This window comes from Dendrobium catenatum, unplaced genomic scaffold (assembly GCF_001605985.2).
Source record: "Dendrobium catenatum unplaced genomic scaffold, ASM160598v2 fragScaff_scaffold_123, whole genome shotgun sequence".
In the NCBI taxonomy this organism is placed as follows: domain Eukaryota; kingdom Viridiplantae; phylum Streptophyta; class Magnoliopsida; order Asparagales; family Orchidaceae; genus Dendrobium; species Dendrobium catenatum.
In genome coordinates this window covers 838,969-859,122 of record NW_021318585.1, presented here as the reverse complement: position 1 = coordinate 859,122, position 20,154 = coordinate 838,969, and the positions used below count along the sequence as shown (strand labels likewise).

The 20,154-nt window shown below is 35.7% G+C and overlaps 1 protein-coding gene across 2 annotated transcripts in view; it reads left to right on the top strand.

Moving 5' to 3' along the window:
• The window catches only part of LOC110098418 (inositol hexakisphosphate and diphosphoinositol-pentakisphosphate kinase VIP2), a gene marked incomplete in the record, with an annotated part of 93,146 nt that overhangs the window by 46,708 nt on the left and 26,284 nt on the right, over positions 1-20,154 (top strand). For both annotated transcript variants that reach the window (XM_028698086.1, XM_028698087.1), the window contains 6 exon segments: positions 3,299-3,380; positions 7,909-8,067; positions 9,057-9,099; positions 14,199-14,281; positions 14,451-14,513; positions 14,582-14,656. In XM_028698086.1, coding sequence (XP_028553919.1) covers positions 3,299-3,380; positions 7,909-8,067; positions 9,057-9,099; positions 14,199-14,281; positions 14,451-14,513; positions 14,582-14,656 — 505 coding nt within the window.

Here is a 20,154-nt window from a genome sequence, read left to right as displayed (position 1 = left end):
GAACTCTCACAACTTAAAGAAAACATGTGCAAAATAGCCAAATACATGAAGGGAAATAACAAAGACACTATTGCCCCTAGGGAATACATAAGACAAAGCCCTCAAGTGAGGGTAGAAAGGGAAAAAGAACAATAACAAATCAAATAGATAAAATAGATCAAAATAAATAGGCACGATCGTAGCCATAGATTTCTGATGTCCTCATTAGTATAACCAAGAATAATTTGAATTATAGTATATTAGATATCGAGTATGTGATCTTATTCGGAACAAATTTCTTGATTTCTATCGCCTCGATGTGATGCGGACATCCGACGGTGGGCATTAATCAAAGGAAGAGACCAAGATCGACGGCCGAGATCCCTTCATTTTATCTTATTTTATTTATTGTAATTTTTATTTAATTATGCATTTTTCTTTTTTTACACTTAATGGATTTATTTTATCCTTAATGGATTTATTTTATGTAAGCCCAGGGGGCAAAATTGTCTTTTAGTTTCTTTTAAGGCCTATATATAGAGGCCTTTGCTCTTGTATTAGAACATGATGGATTATTAATAAAAAAAATTTGCGTTTTGCACTTGGGTTCTTTGGGAAGAACGTTAGTGAAATCCCTATGGGAGGGAGTCGGAGTTTCCACCAGCCGCAGGATGGGTCCGGGCTCGTGGCGTGAAGTCCCTTGGAGAAGGGCAACATAGTACCCGTCAGCCGCAGGATGTGTCCGGGCTCGCGGTTGTATCTTTGATATTTTGTTTATTTGCTTTTGTTCCTTCTTATTGCTCTTTGTCGTTATCTTCATCTTCTTCCTCCTCCCCATTTTCGTTTGGCCTCCGGATTCTAGCCTCACCCGAAAACCCCTCTTTTCCCCGTCCAACACCCACGGCCAACATCCCACCCAAGCTCCCATACTGCCGGCCAACCCTCTAATCGCCAGTTCCCCATCCACCTCCTCATCCCCATTAATTCCTTGCTTAATTTGGGTGATTTAATTTTGGGAGGTTTTCAAAATTCAAATCCAACTAATTTGAAATTTGAAATTTGTCCAAATTTGTCGTTCTATGTTTGGAAAGTTGTAAATGAGTTCTATTTGAATTTTAAATTCAAATGGATCTAAATAATTCTTTCCTAAATCCCAAAACCCAATTTAGGTAACCCAATTGATTGCTCTAGACGCATCTTTCCCTTTGGATGCTGCCGGCCTCTTCCTCTATTTATTGGCTTTGATTAAAATTTATTTCCTAATCCTTCACTATTGCTTTGGGAAATAATTTTAAATCTCTAACCTGGCCCCTACCCGAAATTTTCTAAATCCAATCTCTGGTTTTATTTCCTAAATATGGAATTGGGAATAGAAAGTAAATTCTTTTTCCCTAACTCACCTCATATAGCCGCCTCCCTCTTATGCCTGCTTATTTCTTTCTCCAAGCTCCTCTCTCTCACGGTCAAGACTTGCTGGACTAAAGACTAAAGCCCCTCTATGATTTTCCTTCCCAGTACTGAAGCTGGAATTGATTTTTTTTTTTTATTTCTGAGAGCAAATCTGAAAACTTCAGATTTTGTTCTACATCACGATGCCTTTTCATTCGTAAAGAGCCTAATAACAATAATTTTCTAACTTAAAATACACTTTTAAAATACCAAATTGAAGCTAAATCAATTAACATCAAATAATATTTTTATCTAAATATGATTTCTCCTCATTCAAGCATTCAACCATATAAACTCGAATCCAAACTCAATTTGAGGAAGATAATACTAACATTAGATTGTTAATGAAAATTTTGTTTTTTTACTCCTCCCCTTTTCTTACTCTTTTTCCCTCTCCCTTTTCTTCTTCTTCATCTTCATCATATTTTTGTTCTTCGTCTTTTTCTTCTTCTCTTGTTTTTCTTCTTTTCTTTTTCTCTATCTTTCCTTCTTCCCTTCTTCTTTTCCCTATTTTCTCTTATTTGTTTTATTGTGTCAAGCTCCCTTGTCCTTTTCTATTTTTTCTCTACTGAGAATCCGTTTCTCTCTCTCTTTCTTCTTCTTTTTCTTCGTCTCTTCTTTTCCTATATTTCCTTCTTTATTTCCTTACCAAAACCTCCCTTTTATTTCCCAATTCCAATATTACGATTTGGGAAGTGATACGAATAAGGGAGAAATTGGATAAGATATGGTTAGGTTATTAACAATCTATTGCAATTAACTATGCTATGTACTATTCCCACCATCAATTTGTCGATTTACTCTTGCATGGCATGTAATTTTGGATATTCGATTCTTACTACAGTATTATATGTTAACATAAAAAAATAATATTAGTGAAATTATTAATAGCTAACTTAATTTGTTAATATTTCTATATACTTCTATATATTAAAATGATCTAAATGAAATTTAGAATTTTTTAAAAATAGTTCAATGATTTTCACGATGTTAAAAAATGAGGTATAATATTTAAGAGAAATTTTTATCTTATATTTTTGAAAAATTGGGTATTACACTGGGATCAATTCCTTTTTTCACTTAGTTTAAGTTCCTTTTATTCTTTTTACCATTATTTTCATACATTTGAGGCATGCATCCATCTTTGTCTTTTCAATGTCATCTTTCTCTGTCTCCTTGGTTCTTCTATATCAGATTCTTCCCTTTTCGAGAATTAATGTATCAAAGTCGACTAGGGGTGTAAACGAGTCGAGTCGAGTTTAGGCTCTTATCGAGCTCGGCTCGTTACATGGAAAGAGAGCTCGAACTCGATAGTCGAGCTCGAGTCGAGCTCGTCTCACTGTAAACGAGCTTGAGCCGGGTTGCGAGTCGGCTCATCAGCCATGGGCAGGAATTTTTAAATTTAGGAGGGATATTAAAAAATTTTAAAAATTAATCGGGATTTTTAAAACTTAGATAAAATTTTTTAAGAAATGAAATGTTTAATTTAGGTGATTATTATTATTTTTAATATTTAAATTTAATAAATAAAATAAATTTATTTTAAAAAATATTAATATTTATTCGAGCTGGCTCGCGGGCTCACAAGCCGAACCGGCTTAAGCTCGAACTCGAGCTCGAATCGCGAGCTCAATTAGCTCGGCTTGCGAGCCCATAAACAAGTCGAGCTCGAGCCGGCTGGGCTCACTTACACCCCTAAAGTCAGACCCCACTTCCACCACCTGCTTACATTAGACTTATGGAGAAACAAAGTGAAAGCACTGTTAATGTGTATTGTGAAGTTTAAATGGTGATGTTGGTAATTACATAGTTTAATAAATGCTTTTTTTTCCAGGCATGAATACTGATAGTCCACTACTGTATAAACTAGGTCTGGCCGGGAAAGTGATAGTGATGCTGAAGATATTGAACATGCAGAAAAACTTCGTCAGGTCAAAGCTGTGCTTGAGGAGGTATGTTGTGAGTTTCATTTCTTACCTTAGGAGTTTTAACCACCATTACTATAGAAGTATTAAGACCAAATTGTACAATCTTTGATGAATTTGTGCATGGATAAATCTTTTTGAAATATTGGGTAACTTTTCTATTACGGCATTTATATTGAGAAATTAGTATTTTGGAAAGATAGGTCATTTTGACATAAATATTAAATCTAGTTATAGTTCCAAATTGACCGACCCGACCAATATCTTGGGAGGAACTCCATGTTAAGGTCCTGAGAGTGAAAGTAGATCCGCAGGTTACCATCAAGTTTGTATTTCTCTCTATTTCAATCAAATCTAGTGAATCAGCACCCATAGGCTAAATAAAATTATGCCTGCATGTAATTATGTGCCTTTCGTTCCAAAGACAATCACAAGTAAGTACGTGTGAGCGTGTGAAATTTGGATGTGTGGAATTATATTGTCCGGACTCAAGCTGCACTTGATTTCCTATGAATCTGCTTAGTAACTTTTCATTCCCCCCTTTTGACCTCTCTTTTGTTAATCATGAGTTGTAATAGAGGTAGATAATCTAGGCAAACACATTTCTAATCTACACCTTGAATTTTCTTTTAATTCATGATTGAGTGAGTAGAAATTTATCTGACTAAATTGTCAAAAATTATGTCTCATCCTTTCATAGATTTATGATACTCTTTTATATGTAAGCTTGCGTGATTTAAATCATCAAAATAGACTACAAAGCTTCTAATACTTTTATAAATAATTTATACATACCAAAAGTCTTTAATATACATCACGTATATTATTTTCTATATTATATTTCAAAACTATGGATTTATCCATAATATTAGGGTACTTGTAAGCTGTTTTACTTGTCTATTGTCCTATTTGCTTATTTATTTTTTCCTAAAAAATGATCATCGTAACATCTGATGAATTAAACGCTCAGTGGGATAAACAATACTAATATAAGGTTCAAACATACAAGCAATATGTAATAATGTGTGTGATGGTATTTTGAACTAACATGAGCATTTCTGATTATAGATATAACTAATTTAATGCATAAATAATATTTAAAGAAAAAATTTCTTTGCTTTTTTAAAATTTTTAATTTTTAATTTTTTACCTTTCTTTGCATTTAATTAAATAAAAGACTTAATTTTAGGGAATGACATGAGTATTTGATCATGAAATTTGTCATTCAAGTTTTAAATTATATAGTGCAGTCTATTTATCAATTACTTGCGCCACTTTTATTTTCATTTTCATTATCACTAAATAATTTCTTAGAAATATCATATAATGCATTATTGGCTTTTTGACACATTTATATCATTGATCGTCATCTAGCTCATCAGTCCTAAAACCATCCATAAAGTTTGGACAATCAACATAGCATTTATCAATATCCCCTCAATCTCAAAGTTAAACATTATATTATCAACTTTTTAGTATTGAGAGTCAGGAACTTTCCTTTTATCCTATGGAGGCTCATCTCGTTAGTACTTTTGACTTTTCCTTTGTAGGTTAATTTGTCAATCTATCTCACATGACATGACATTTTCTTTGCTTTTTTCTCAATTTAATATTATTATTTTTGACAATTACATTTTTAGCATTTATATTCACCTGTAATCAAGTGATATGTTTAATATGCGCTAAAGGTAAATATGATATGTAACAAGAAACTTCTATGTGCTTAAATAAACTTATATTTTTTAAAATAGTCTAATAAATTGAGCTAATTGAAATATCTTGTGATTTATATTGACACATCACTTTTTTTATTTAAAATGGTAATTAAATGAAGTCAGTAGACACTACATCTCTATTATTGATTTTTGCTTAAAGTGGAGCAGTGTGGATGGAAAACGGAAGCTAGTTTGCTTCTCCTTTCTTATTTAAAAAAAGATGTTAAAAACCCTTCCCCACTATTGTCCCTTTGGATTCTTCTATAGACTTCCCTTTCTTCCCAACTACTCATCACCCAAGCCCTTTAATGTTCTCGAACCTTTCGTGTGCAATCTTCTTAATTGCGTGTGAGACCCTTTCACTCCACTTAACGTAAGGGGAACACATTTTTTGGTATATTTATGATGATTTTGTGCTTTAAATGTCATTTTGGATTTTGATCGGGTTTACTTCCATCCCCCAATCTTTTCGTATCAATTAATTCTAAATCTAGCTTTAACAGCGAGCTTGAGCAATCTTCTTAATTGAGAGTCATGTGAGTGGGAGGGATAATTAATTATGGATACTTGTGCCCATAGGAAGTCTCGACCCACCCTGAGTTTTCTGGCATATCTAGGAGGCTTGATCGAAGTGGCTGTGATGTGAAATATGTGCATGGAACAAGAACTGCTTGGGGATTTTAATATAAGATTATTAAAACTTTGCTAGTTATAGAATTATTGCTTATCCAAGTTAGGTTTTCAGAATTATCAAGTCGAAATTATGTAAGGCATGCGGTTACAACTAGATTAACGGGACAATATCAAATTGACAACATATAAATAGAGAGTAATGTTATGGTGAGAAACAATAATCCACGATTAACAAATAGAACTCTTCACCTTGGGTCCCTCACTCACGCTCTTGACGGTGGAGCTTTAACAGAGGAAGATTGAGAGCAAACTGAGCGATGCCACTAGGAGACAAATGGCGCTCAAAGTGTAGTCCGTTAGAGAAGTAGCCGGAGGCGGGTAGTCCACGGGATGACTAGTGAGCATCCAACGTCCGGGAAGAATAAAATCCGTGGTCGATCTCCGGATCGGCCATGCACCGATGACGATGAGGTTGGGAGAGGAGGTCGTCTTCTTCTCTTGGCTTCAAGTTTCATGAGCAAATAAGTTTTCCCAAGGGTGAGGATGCAAGGGAGGGGGAGTAGCCAAGGTAGGGAGAAGGGGAAGGGACGGCTTGAATGAGGAGCTTGGATTAGGCTAGGAGAGGAAATCTGAAATTAATTTTAGATTTCCTTAATTTGAGTTGGGCTCTCATAATTTCAAATTTTGAAATTTGAAATTTAGACGTTAGGAGGGAAAGTGGGAATTAATGGGGCTTAATTTGGAGCCTTGAATTAAGCTCCTAATTAAGGAAGGGAGGCAATGGGTGGCCGGCCATAGAGGGAGAGAGAGGGAGGAGTGGAATTTAAGTGGTTTGTAGTGGGCCAGGCTAATTAATGGATCATTAATTAAAATCTGATTTAGTCATCAAATTTGAATTAATATGGAGAATTTCCTAACTCACAGTTTAGGAGAAAAGGGAAAGCTCTTCAATTCAATTCAATAGGATTTTGAAATTCAAAATCTAGTGGTTGGTAGTGGGCCCGGCTAATTAATGGATCATTAATTAAAATCTGATTTAGTCATCAGATTTGAATTAATATGGAGAATTTCCTAGCTCACGGTTTAGGAGAAAAGGGAAAGCTCTTCAATTCAATTCAATAGGATTTTGAAATTCAAAATCTGTCCAAAACAATTGGAGCCAAATTAGGAAGGTTATGATGGGGGAATTAATGGGAATTGAAGAGGTGGGGGAAGGGAAATCAGCGGCCAAACAAGAGAGTGGGTGGGCTAAAGCCGGTGGCTATTCCAGCGGCTGGGGTGAGGGGAGCAGGCCGACGGGAGGATTTGTCATTGGGAGCCGGCGGGTGGGGATCCAAGGGGTCAGGGTGGGGCTGATTTTAGTGGAGGTGGGGAATAAGGGTTGACGGGTGAGGGAGGGGCGGGTTCCAGTTGTTAACGGAAAGGGGAAGGGGGCAGGTTGTTGGCCGGTTAGTTGGTGGCAGGTTTGGGGGAAGATCCAGCGTCTAGGGGAGAAGAAAGAAGAAGAAATTATATAGAAAACCAGGAGCTCCACCAAGGGGCTGTTGGGTATTGCTTTGAGCCTTCTGTAGGCTAATTCTTACTCGAGAACTCACAAAGAGAACTCTAGAACTCACAAAGAGATCCAAAACCAAAGTTGAAATTTCATATCAATCATCCCCTACTACAATGCATTAGGCCTCCTATAAATAGGCCAAAATGAAACAAAAATTAAAAGACATAAATGCCCTCGGGGCTACAATATCAAATGACCACCCATAAGGGTAAAACAGTAAAAACTGAAAAATAAAATAAACTACTACATAAAATGACTCAAAATAAAACTCCTGATCGTGGACGTCGATCTCCGGCGTCTCCGATGGTACACGTGTCGAAATTGCTGACGATGTCCTCATCAGGCTGACTTTTACTAAACGATCATTTTGCACATCGAGGTTTGAACCATTATTGCTGTTTTTTGCCGGAGGTTGTAATTAAGATGATTTTATTCAACTTTCTGCTTTTTTGGTTATTTGTTGTTGATTATAAACTTGTTCTCCTTACATTGATATTTTAAGAAGATTATGCGCAATGTAACTACAGCATGCTGAATTTTCTTTTCTGCATACAAACTATACTTTCTTTTCTGTTGATATAAATTTTTGAAAGACTTCTTTCTTCATTTAAACTCGTTTTTCTAACAGAAGTGTGACTGTATATGGTAGTAGGGTGGTCATTTTTCAGGTATCTACAGGAAAGTGCAACTGAAGCCCCTCAAATGGGTCAAAGTGCGAAGGAATAATGGTGAAGGTGAGGAAGAACGCCCAGTTGAAGCTTTGATGGTTCTCAAGTATGGTGGCGTTCTTACACATGCAGGAAGAAAGCAGGTCGAGTAATAGGCCACCATTGCATATACTTTGCTGAAACTTTTATTTAACTTCATGCGGAGAATAATTCTTCCTTAATTTCAGGGAAGTTTCTGATACGCCCTAGGGTTTCACAAATTTGGTTTTGCCCTAATTCCCCTCAAATGAAGAGAATAATTCTTCACAAAAAGCACAATTCCACGTAGAAGTAGATGAGAGGAACAAAACAAGATCAAAAGCAATGAATTCCCACGGTAAAATCACAAGAGTTGTGCACTTTGATGATTTTCGGATTAGGGCACAAACCTTCCAAAAAGATGAGGAAAAACTCTCAAAATTAGGGCACAATCACAATAAAGAAAAGGGAATCCATATAGTATTGAAAGAGAAGCAAGTTCAACACAAAAGAAAGATACAATTTGTCCACTTCGAGAAGGACAAGGTCTCCCACTATAAACCCTAGAAAACTTAGAGAAAAAATAGAAACGGCTAAGAGAAAACCCAAATTCTGCATAACCCTAGAAATCCCCCCTTAATCCCTACTTATAGCAAGCAAAAGACCAAACAAAACCCACTAGTGGGCCGCCCAAGGTGAACCGCCCAGCCTAGGGCAGACCCGAGCCAAACCGGTCCAGGATTGGACCGGTTCTGCTCAAGGCCGAACCGCCCAGCCCGCTCCGCCTCGCCCCCTGCTTCCCTTCGGCTGGCCGACCTGCGCGGCTCCCTCCCCCGCCGCTTCCGCTCGCCTGGTGGTCGCCGGCCCTCCCTCTGCTGATAGGAGGCGGAACGCGTCAGTTTCACCTTCAAGAAATATGATTATGTGATAGGGTGGTCATTAATGCTTTGATTCTCCCTTTCCTAAAAAAGTCCATTCCGATCCACTCAACGACCCCATAACATTAATCACTTGTGCTCACATCCAACAATACACTTAAATATAATCTCTCTGACCTTGTTAATTTTAGCGTCCGTATTACTTTTTTGTAATATACTTCTTTTACTTCTTGTAGGCTGAAGAACTTGGGAGGTATTTTCGGAACCATATGTATCCAGGTTAGTTTCTCTTAGGCGTCTTTCTTGTTTTATGTAATGCTCTACCTTTTTTACAGACTAAAGAAAATCATTTTTTGTTTTCAATGTAGGCGTCATTGTGTTATTAACATTTCTTTTTATTGCTAGAATAACAATGAGGTTTGGAATGAATATGCCTATTTATATATTCTTCCTTCTTAATATTGGTATACATCAGACTTGTAACCCTATTTTTCATCAAGCAATGTGCAGACCCTCTTAATCTATTGTTATGTCTAGTTTCTTGTTCACTCTTCAAGTTATTCTGTATGTGCATCAACACCCACTACACCCTCTTCTTCATCTTCATCATTGCACGTTCTCCATTAGATAGTCCACTATGGTTTTTAGTAAAATGCTGCTCTTGAATAGCACCTTCAGTTTGGATATTCATTCTACCTTATTAGCTTTTTTCGACTGTTTTTTAATTTCCCAAGATTCAATGGGCAAATCAATTGTCATGCCCCATGAGGACCTCTTTCGGTTGAACGTAAGATGTGGCAGTGATGAGTACAACTTAACTTATCAATTCTACCTCTAACACTCATTTTGAAATTCTATACATCATGATCGAGTGGGTGATATACTAAATAACTCAAACGACAAACCTATACATAGAACAAAACCCTAAACTCCTAAAGACTCAATAAGATAATACAAGTGTCACATTGCTCTAGAATACAATGCGTCGCTCCAGTGCTCTCGATTATTTTGCGAGATCACCTAGCCATGCGATGGTTCTTCTCTTCAATTGTTCTGGTGCACCCATCTCACTCATGAGGTGGCTCGCGATACCATCTCCACTGTTGTGATTGCTCGTGTTCTCGTTTCGCTTACGCAATGCTATGGTTGCATGCCCTGAGTGTTGCCTGCATATCCTGCTGTTGTTGTGAGCATGTTTGCTCGAGGTGGGGAATGGCTCTGGGTGGGCCACTCAATGCTTTGCTCTTGTGCTCCTCCCTAACTTTTGGCCTCCCTCTTCTGGTGGCTTGCTTCTTGTTCTTGTTCATTACCTCTCATTTCCCACCACTTCTAGGATGCACCTACCAACTATCCTCTCCTTATTCCCCATCCTACCGTTATTACTTCCCTCTTCGCATGCTTTTACAGTCACAGTGCTTGCTCTAGTTCAGCTATCGTCATTTCCTTTTGTGTTGATAGCTCCTTTTTATTTTTGAGGCTTCTTTAGCTACTTGCATTTCATTCGATCCCACACCTGTGATTACTAGCAATTTTTGTTTTTTTGCAAAAGTGGAGAGTGGTTCTTCAGGCACGTGATTGCATCCATCTAGTTTTGTGCACATTCCTTTTCATTTTTATCAATATTTTGCTCCAACAAATCATAAACAACCTTCGTCATTTCAAGGTAAATTGGTGCTTATTTTTTATGAGAAAGAGATCTTCTAGCTGACTCCTCTTTATTTGTCCATTGTTTGTGAAACTTAATTGGGCAGTCCAAACTTCAATGTCATTCACAAATTTATGTCATGACTTCGCTTGGTTGGTGACTATTCAATTGGGCGTATTGATCATCATCACATCATTATAAGGCTTTCGTTTGATGCAAATTACAGTAGATACTTCTCCATTTATTATGTTAGTAGCTTTTCGCTAGCTGTAGTTCATGGAGTGAATACATACATATATACACATATGTTATACATTATGTATGTTTACTTACAGATGTTCATATATGTATGCATATATAATCTCAATGAGATGCTCAAAGTTTTTTTTTTTCTTGGATGCGTGAAGTAAAACAGCACATTTATTGACTTGAGCGTTCATAACTTATATAAATTTTAATGATTCATTCAGCTGTAATTATAAAATATTAAGTATTTAATAAATGATTTAAAAGTTAAAACATGATACAAAATTGAAAAGAAATGTGATATATTTCTCTACCTATTATAAATGAAGGCAAACTTCGAGAGTGAACCTACAAATTAAAATTTCTAACATAGGACTTAACAAGCAGTTATGACTTTAAAACTAGTGTAGTAGTTTGATGTAAAAATTGGAAACTTCAAGGTTGTATTTAAGCAATGTATGAATATTTGACTAACTGGTTCTTCTGTAATATCTATCACCCTTTCATTATGTGCCATGCATAAACGTTGTTTTGCTTTTTTTCCTTCTTGATAAGAAAATAACTCCTCTTTTACATCTAAAAACCTTTTCTTATATCTAGTTACATTACTTCGTTTAGATGTTCCATAAGGGTCAATCTTGTGCTCATGGGCTCAAGATATATCTCTATTTGCCTGTTTAGGACAATAAATGCATTTGTGGCAAATAGTATTTGTCTCGATCTTTAAAGTCATATACATCCAAGTTAGGTTTTTCCTTATTAGTTTTGGATTGACTATATCTAAATTTTTTATGTAAATAAATAAATCATTTGAGGAATATGAATTTAATTTTAGGGAATATAGTATAGAAAATTACACACTACATAGATAATTACTTATGTTAGGGAAATATGAGAAATTAATTATAAAAATTAGAAATGTTAAACAAATTTTCTACATTTTATATCACAAATTTTATTTTTTTCTAATATCATATAAAAATCACAAATTTTATCCTTTTGATTTGTTTTGAGATAAATACAATACAAATTATTTATTTATTGCACTCATTTAAAAACATATCTAAAAGTTGTAAAGCCATCTTGGCCAAAAAATTGATAGGATATCCTAACCTTTTTTTTTTCATTATTATTCTAATGGGACATTTGATAATTTGACTCTTAATAGGACAGAGAGGTAGGATTCATGTAGCCAACCCTACGTAGTGGGATAAAGACTTGATGTTGTATTGTTCTAATTAATAGTAGTATTTAAATAAATTCATTTAAATAATTTTTAAGTAATTTAATTTTTTTAAGCTAATAAACTTATAATTACCTATATACTTATATATATCAAAATGATCATAATAAAAATATAACTTTATAAAAATGTTACTTATCATTTTCTTGAGATGTGAAAATTGGGAGATAATTTTTTTTGGAAAATTTTTATTTTACTATCATTATTTCTGAGTAATATATCCATGTCATATTTCTAAATGTCATGAGTATTAGTAATGCAACAAATATTTCATACGCTTTTATAAAGGTTTAACAATGCATCAAGAGTAATTACATTGTTTTTATTTTCAAAGAATTGGATAATATCATTATGTTGGTGAAAGGGTGTTATGTATTTGTCACGCCCCACGCTGACCCTACTCCTAATAGCCGATACGAAACACGACAAAGGAGAGATTATAAATCATTTATATTACTACATTACATTTCAATACAATTTCTGTCATTCAAATGCAGAACAATAATGAAAGACAGTTTAAAACATCAATCGTAAGTGGAAGCTATCTAAATTTAATTTTCAAAATTTTTATCTACATAGTAACTATAGAAAAACAAAACATGGAACTATTAATAAACTATAGACTTCAATCTAAACATTATTTATATTGACAAAAGTAAATATTATATTCTGGCTTTCAACTTTTATCGTTCTCCTTTTTTGTAATAACAGTCAGAAGAAGCATCTGGTTAGCTTTGATGCCTATAAAGATATGCAACTGTAATACAATAATCAAATGTAAGAAAAAAAAATAATGAACATGAGCATCAACAGGTAAATTAAGATGCGCCTATAATAAGCGTATATAAGCAACCCATGTCTACAATCATTCTAACAGGGAATTCCATGTAATGTAGCATGTAAGAACTATATTTACCCAAATTACACTTTCAATTACAAGTCTTATAATATCAGTAGCATTATTTTAAGCCAATTGCATTTGCATATGATATTTAAATCATACAATCACAATAAGTAATCATTGTTATAGATTTTCATTCATTTCATAACTTCCCTTTTTCAAGGTCAAATCTAAATGTCTAGCTCTAGGTTTGCAGCTCGTAGACTCTTGAGGTCGCACTACCTCTTGAGTCCGTAGGTTCCATAACCCGTAGGTCTCATAACTCGTTGGCTTCATATCATATTATAGCTCATATGTCATGCCCCAAGATCTTATTGGGAGAATTATTCTTATTCCTAACTAATCTCACCATCAATAAGTAAACCTAGAGTCAACTATAGGAAGTAGGTTGGTGTGATCGATGGGAAGAGAAGGGGAGTTCGTGGCTGCTTGGGGGGGGGGGGGGGGGGGGGGGGAAGGGGGGGGTGTGAGTGGAAAGGGAGAGCAATGGGATGGGTTTTCTTTTCATTTTTCTTCTAAAGAGATGGACGGGATAGAGAAGTGGCATCACGTGGTGGACAAAACTCGTACAACATATTGGGATCGAAGTCAAGTCATAGGATTTAGGTGATTTAATGGATTTTTAGTTTTAAAAATATAATGTATTGATGCGGAGCATCTCGACGGGGCATCTCGACCGTTGGCGACACGTTACCTTTTATATGCTTTTGTTTTAATTCAGTTAGTTATTTTAAAACGTTAGGAGCAGCTTTCTGTTAGCATTACTCCTGCTCCACTTCTATTGCCTTATTTAGTTATTAGTATAGGCACTTCCTTTAGTTCAGTAGCTATTTTTAGTATGAGCCAGTTTCCTTGCTCTGGGCGTTTTGTTTATCTTCTCCCGGAGAAGATGAGAGAAACAGTTGATGAAATATATTTTCAGGCAAAAGCCTTTATAGTTTTATTGCCTTCGTTGATTGTTCTTGTGAACCTGCTTATTCCGCCGCATACCTCATCATGTATATATCTATTTCACTTAGTATAAATTTGGCAAAATAATAGTAATTTTAATTTAAGCTATCTTTTAATTAGTTTAATTTAATTTGATTTATATGCCGACCACCTTTTTTTTAAAGAGAGATATTTTGTCAATTTTCTCTTGCAATTTTTTTTTAATTCGTTGGTGTCAAGTTTTCGTGCCATTGGCTTGCCTCATCTCGTGTGTAAGCAAATTTCATGTTTTGCTTTCATGTTGTTGAACTGTAAAATAGGCCATTTTAGTTAAAATTACTGAAACTGTATATTAACAATAATTCTCGTAATTGGTTAAATTGATTCGCTGCTTTTTCTTATGAAACTTTCAGGGGAAGGTACTGGTTTGCTTCGACTTCATAGCACGTATAGGCATGATCTAAAAATATACAGCTCAGATGAGGGCCGAGTTCAGGTGCTAATGTTAAACACTATCATAAATTCACAGTTCACTGTAAAACAACCTTATTTTATTGTCCATCTGGATTCATATAAAAGGCAAAAGCACCAATTGCAGCCATGGTACAAAGATGACAACCGAGTGGAATACTGAAATTTGTAATCTTTGACCATATTGTTTACAGATGTCTGCAGCAGCATTTGCAAAAGGCCTTCTTGATCTGGAAGGGCAATTAACACCAATATTGGTATATACTTCTAGCTTTCATATCTTTAATCCTTTTGAACTAGAAATATAACTAACATTTCTCTGTAGGTTTCTCTTGTGAGCAAGGACTCCTCAATGCTAGATGGACTTGAAAATGCTAATAGTGAGATGGAAGAAGCAAAGGTTGGTTCATGGCTGAATTATTTTCATTAGTTTGATTCTAACTTTCCTAGAGAAGTTGAAATATTATTTATTTTATGGTTTTCCTATGAAGATATTGTAAATATTTTTATTTTAAGCGGTTATATTTTTTTAATTTATTGGACATGCAATGGGTGTTCATGTTACCTCGGCAACAGCCTTTCCCAATCATATAGGTCCAGTATGGAAGCATGCTTCTTGATTAAGAAGACTCTTTATTGTGTGTGTGTGCATTCTATGTCACGACCCGACCCGGCTAGCCCGAATTAACGGAGCGGGAGTAGACAGCCGTACAGAAAACACCATAACATATATCATAATAATTTCATTGAACTTTTTTAACATAAGATAAACTTTCATTTCATCCATACATAAATAAGAAAGAGCCACTAAAACATCAACTGAAAGCGTTCCAAATTGTTTCTTTTAAACCAAGACAACTAAAAATCCATACACATAAACATCAATATAAACTCTAACATACTCAAATGCAATCCACTGGCTCAAACACAAAACAGAAAACATAAAATCTTTCTTCCTGAGGTTCTCTACGATGGTATTTGTATTGTCGTCTCTTTACTATTTGGACACTCCGCATCAACATGCACAGTCTTATATCATAATTTATATTTTATAATTTATGTTCAGTCAATCATATGCTTAATGAGAAATAATTGTGAATAAAAAATCATTTGTTTAAAACATAAAAACCTTGAATCTAAACATAATATGAAAGCTCACTAACATCATGAAATAAAAGACTGTAACATGTTATTTGCCAAAATAAAATTTGTAAATCATATAACTTGAAAGTTCCAACTAATTGCATTGAATAAAAGAACAAAGCATAAATATGAAATTTTTACAATAAATATGAGTACCAACCTTAACACAAGTACAATACTTTCTTAAAGTGTCGTTTTAACACACACTTCGATCTTCTTAAAGTCACAACCTAATAATCACATAAAAAGACGTGTCACAAATAAATCTTCCTTAAGGTTTAATCAAATTCCTGATTGTTTAAACCCTTCGCTTTTCATTATTCGATCCTCACGACATTTAGGAAAATTAAGATAATTTAATCCTAATTTTCGGATTTATTAAAATCCTTGATTTTTTAAAACCGTAAATTCTCAATTTCATCAATTTAATACGCCAAAATTTTCCCTAAACATATCTTAATAATTACTTTATTAATTTTCGGATTTAATTAATTAGGAAATTATGAAAAATGAAATTTCTTAAGAAAACTCAAAATTTTGTTTTAAAAATATTCCTAAGACCCTTATAAACCATTTTTGTAAAAGCACCTTAAGGAAATGAAATTTTTGGTAAAAGCCCTATTTTTTATTTCCAAAAATTCTCAAAGAAACTTCATTTCTATCGTTAAATCATTCTCTTAAATCTTCTCTATCGATTTCATAAAAAAATTTGAAAGAAAAACGCATTTTTGGTAAAACCCTAAAAGTTTCTTCTCCAAATATCTTGAGGAAGAGAAGAGAAATCAAGTTTCTATGACATACCTTTTTCTTCCCTTGACTTCCTCTTCAATTTCCACTAGTTTCCTTGCTGGAAAAACGTTGCCGGAGCCCCCCGTCGCCCCCACCGTCTGCTCCTTTGTATTCTGCGGCCGAACCATGCAAAATGAGGGGAAGGGGGTTCGGTTTTGTTATATTAAGAAGATGGGTATTGCCAAAACACCATTACACGCTCACTTAAAACATTTCGGCTTAAGAAATAAGTAAGGGTATTATGGGTATATCTAAATTTCTAAAAATTTTATTTCCCAAAATACATAAAATTATATATAAGTTCTATATATTAAATCGTTCAGAATTTTGCGTAGAATTTTATTAAATTACTTCCGTCAAATTTTGTTAACTTTGATTTTTTCACTTAAGTTTCGTCGTGACGCATCGAAATGCGTGCGACGACTACAATCATCAAATTCCGGGTTTTACACTCTACTTCACTAATCATTCTCATGTTATGTATAGTTGCTAAAAATTTCTATATCGTCTAAATCAGCAGGGTTGAGCCATTATCTTTTTTTCATTTTAAAGCTTACTGCTACCCTTATTTAATTTTTTTAAAGCTTCCATATTATCTGATCACTATTCCAAGTTGCTCGGACTCCAGTTATTGTGATTCCTTACCACTATTAGGCATCATGTTTACCTTTGTTGTGGAATATTGACTACTACAACCCACTTTAGTTTATTTGGATACTCGGGATTTTGGTCTTAACAAACTTGGCTTGAGGAGGATAGTCGTTATTACTCCACTAATATCTGAAATATATCATGGTTCGTTATGTTTCCAGTAAACATATTTTGCTGTCTGCTTACGTTTTGAGCCTCTTCCATGCTTTATAAAAAAGTGATTGCTAGCTATTTTATAACTGTGCCGTAAACATGTTTCCAAAATAAATCAAGCATCACTGCTCATGCATGCTCAGTAACAGGTGATCAAAAAACTTATCATCAGCCTTCACTTTCCAGTCCCTTCGTCTTCATGTTCCAATATGCCCTCTTCTTTGGATTACTAGAAGATAAAAAAACTTATCATCAGCACTGCTTACATTATTCCATTTGGTTGCCATCTTTCTGAAGTTCTTAATATCACTATCCCTTTTTCATCCTGGATAGTTCCTCCACCAGAACCACCTCCCACTAGTTACCTGAGGTTAGCAGTCCATAAAATAGAACGAAGAAGGCTTTCGAAGTTTTGAGTGCTACTGGTTGTTGAACTTATCCATTAGAAGGTGCTAATCATGCATGGGAACAACGTCACAAAGGACTTGTTCTTGGAATTTCCCACCAATCGTGATGAAAATTTTGCTTCCCTTTTTGAGCCAAGGAAGCTAGTATGGTCCGGGATGAATAGTGGTTGGAAGATTGTTTTTTTCCACCATGAGTGTGGATACCAAATTTTCTCATCTCCGCTATCGATCACCAAATTACATGCTTTGGCTTGGACGGTGCTTCGTGTTCGGAAAATATAGTGGCGGAGCCAGTCATCCTTCTTTTCATATTGTACACTCAAAAAGTGACAAACGAGTAGTAATTCTCCCTCATCTGTGGGTAGAAGTTGTTCTTCCTTAAGTTCTTCAATATCTTAATCCAAAGAAGCAGGTTTTCATTCAACACTTACTCTGCTAAGGTAACCAATCTAGGACAATTGGATGCAATATGTTCAAACCCATGACATTTGAAATAGTTGCGTGTAGGGAGGGAGGTGGTATTGGCTGGGAAAGGAGACCCCATAGAACGACCGGCCACGGTTCTTCTGGTTTCAGGTTGTCAACCAAGCATTGGACCTAGTGCCGAAGGGGGTTCTAGCCCCGCTGACACGTTGATGTTGTTTCTCCCTGTTCTTTGTTTATTTTCTACTTTGAGAGAGAGATTGGTGACATCGGTGATTATCTAATATGGTTGCAGTTGTACCATGTTGTTATGGAGGTGTTTAGACCTCCAAGAAATCGAGTTAGTGTTTTCTTCTGGTTCAACCAAGTTGCACTTCAGCATCAGTTGTTCAAATTCAGCTGTATAACTCTCCACCAAAAATTCTTGTTGAAGGTGGCTTTTTAGTGAAAAGGATTTTTCTCCACTTAATGTGCTTCATCATTCCGGTATTATGCTGGATGATGCAATTCCACACCACGAGCCTTTTTTAAAGTTGGCGAAACTCCCTTTGCAATTCTTCCATGGAGAGTTCTTGAATTGGTCTTGGATTGACTCTTCTTGGTGGCATTCTTGTGGCAGTTTGTTGGGCTCTGATACCAAATGATACTGGAAACTTACCCAATCGGAGGTAGATAGTCTGTATGGTAGCAAGAGGAAGAGGCCCCGGTGCTAAGGTGCATAAGGCTAGCAGTTGTAGGGATGCTGCTGGTGGGACGTGGACAGCCTGGGTATTCCTGCGGCTGGGGGCTGGATTCTTGTGGACAGCAAGAAAGGAGAAGGAGAAGTGGGGGAACGGAAAAGGATCATCAAAGGGGTTACCACCCGGCTAGGGCTGGCATTCAGAGGAAAGGAGAAAACCAGGAACAGATTTCTAAATTTTTGAATTCAACAAAAGCTGCTAACAAGAGATGAGGTAGGCTGCTATTTATAAAACAAAAGCTTCCCAAAGGGTTCCTTTAGGAGGGAAAAGAAAATAAAGAAACTGATGTGAAACGTATTAGCATGGATGATTAAATTAAGGAAGTTTGCACGATTAAATTTTAGAGCACAATAATTATAAGCTTTCTCTTGATGATAAACGACAAAATAAAAATAATAAGGTGATAAAATAGCTTAGGTCTAAACACATGCGAGAAGTTGAGATCGTTAATAATCAACTAAATCTATCTTTGCATACATGAGTGGATTTCAACGAGAAATTCCAATATTAACAATAAGATTAGTTGTTATAAGAAGATCCCTCACACAACTCTTCTAATTACTAGGCTTTAGCGGCGAGTGATTGACATGATCTTTATGAATCCATTAATAACCATAAACGAAAATTAAACTAGGAAGATAAGAGCATTAGGAAAGAGTTTCACCAAGGAATGAGGTAATACAAGGTTTCCGGAGGTGCTTTGTTGGTGGATCGGAAGTGTGGGGGTTGGCAGCTTCTTGGATGACTTGGACAACCACAATCCACGAACACCCTTCTTGGTCAGCGAGTCTTCAACATTGGGAGAATGATTCCCAGTCGTCGGGCCATTGATGGTTGCTCCCGAGTAGCTGGGGCAGCAGCAAACTGCTGCTGGAATCTTCTGGACAGCAGCTGGGACAGCAGGGACAGCAGTTTGTTTTGTAGAAAACTTGGAAAAACCACTTGGAAGAACTTGGGAAAGTCCTGGGCAGTAGTTGGGAGTTGGCCTTCTTGGACCCCTTCCTTGCTGATTTTGGCTTTCCTGGACTGGTGACAGCAGCCCGGATTTTGTCCACTCAGCTGGGTGGTAGGTTGCAAGAGAGCATCAGTGATTTGGAGAGGATGGTTTAGCCGTGAGCTAGAGGAAGAGGAATACTTAGAAACTGAAAAAATTTCAGATTCAAGTGGTTTTGAGGGAGTAATTTGGAATTTTGAATCCCAAACTTGATTGCACTTAATCCCTTAATGGAAAGAATTAATGGGGGGAAGCCCAATATGGGGGCCGGCGGTTTTCATTAGAGAGGGAGGGAGGTTTTTAAACTCAAATTCTGAAATTAATTTCAGATTTTGAATAGAAAGGGTGGAAAATTAATTTGAAATCAATGATTTCAATTTGGGGAAGGAGAGTTAAGTAGCAATTAATGGGATTAATTCCCACTAAGGGCCGCGGCATGCTAAGAGAGAGAGAAGGAAATTCAAGGAAAAGCTTCCAATTTCGGATGATGACGTGGCAATAGATTTCATAACTCATCTAAATTCAATTGGAACTGAATTCCATCAATGAAGATTTTTCTAAATAGGAGTTCCAAATTAGGAAAGAATTCAAAATTTGA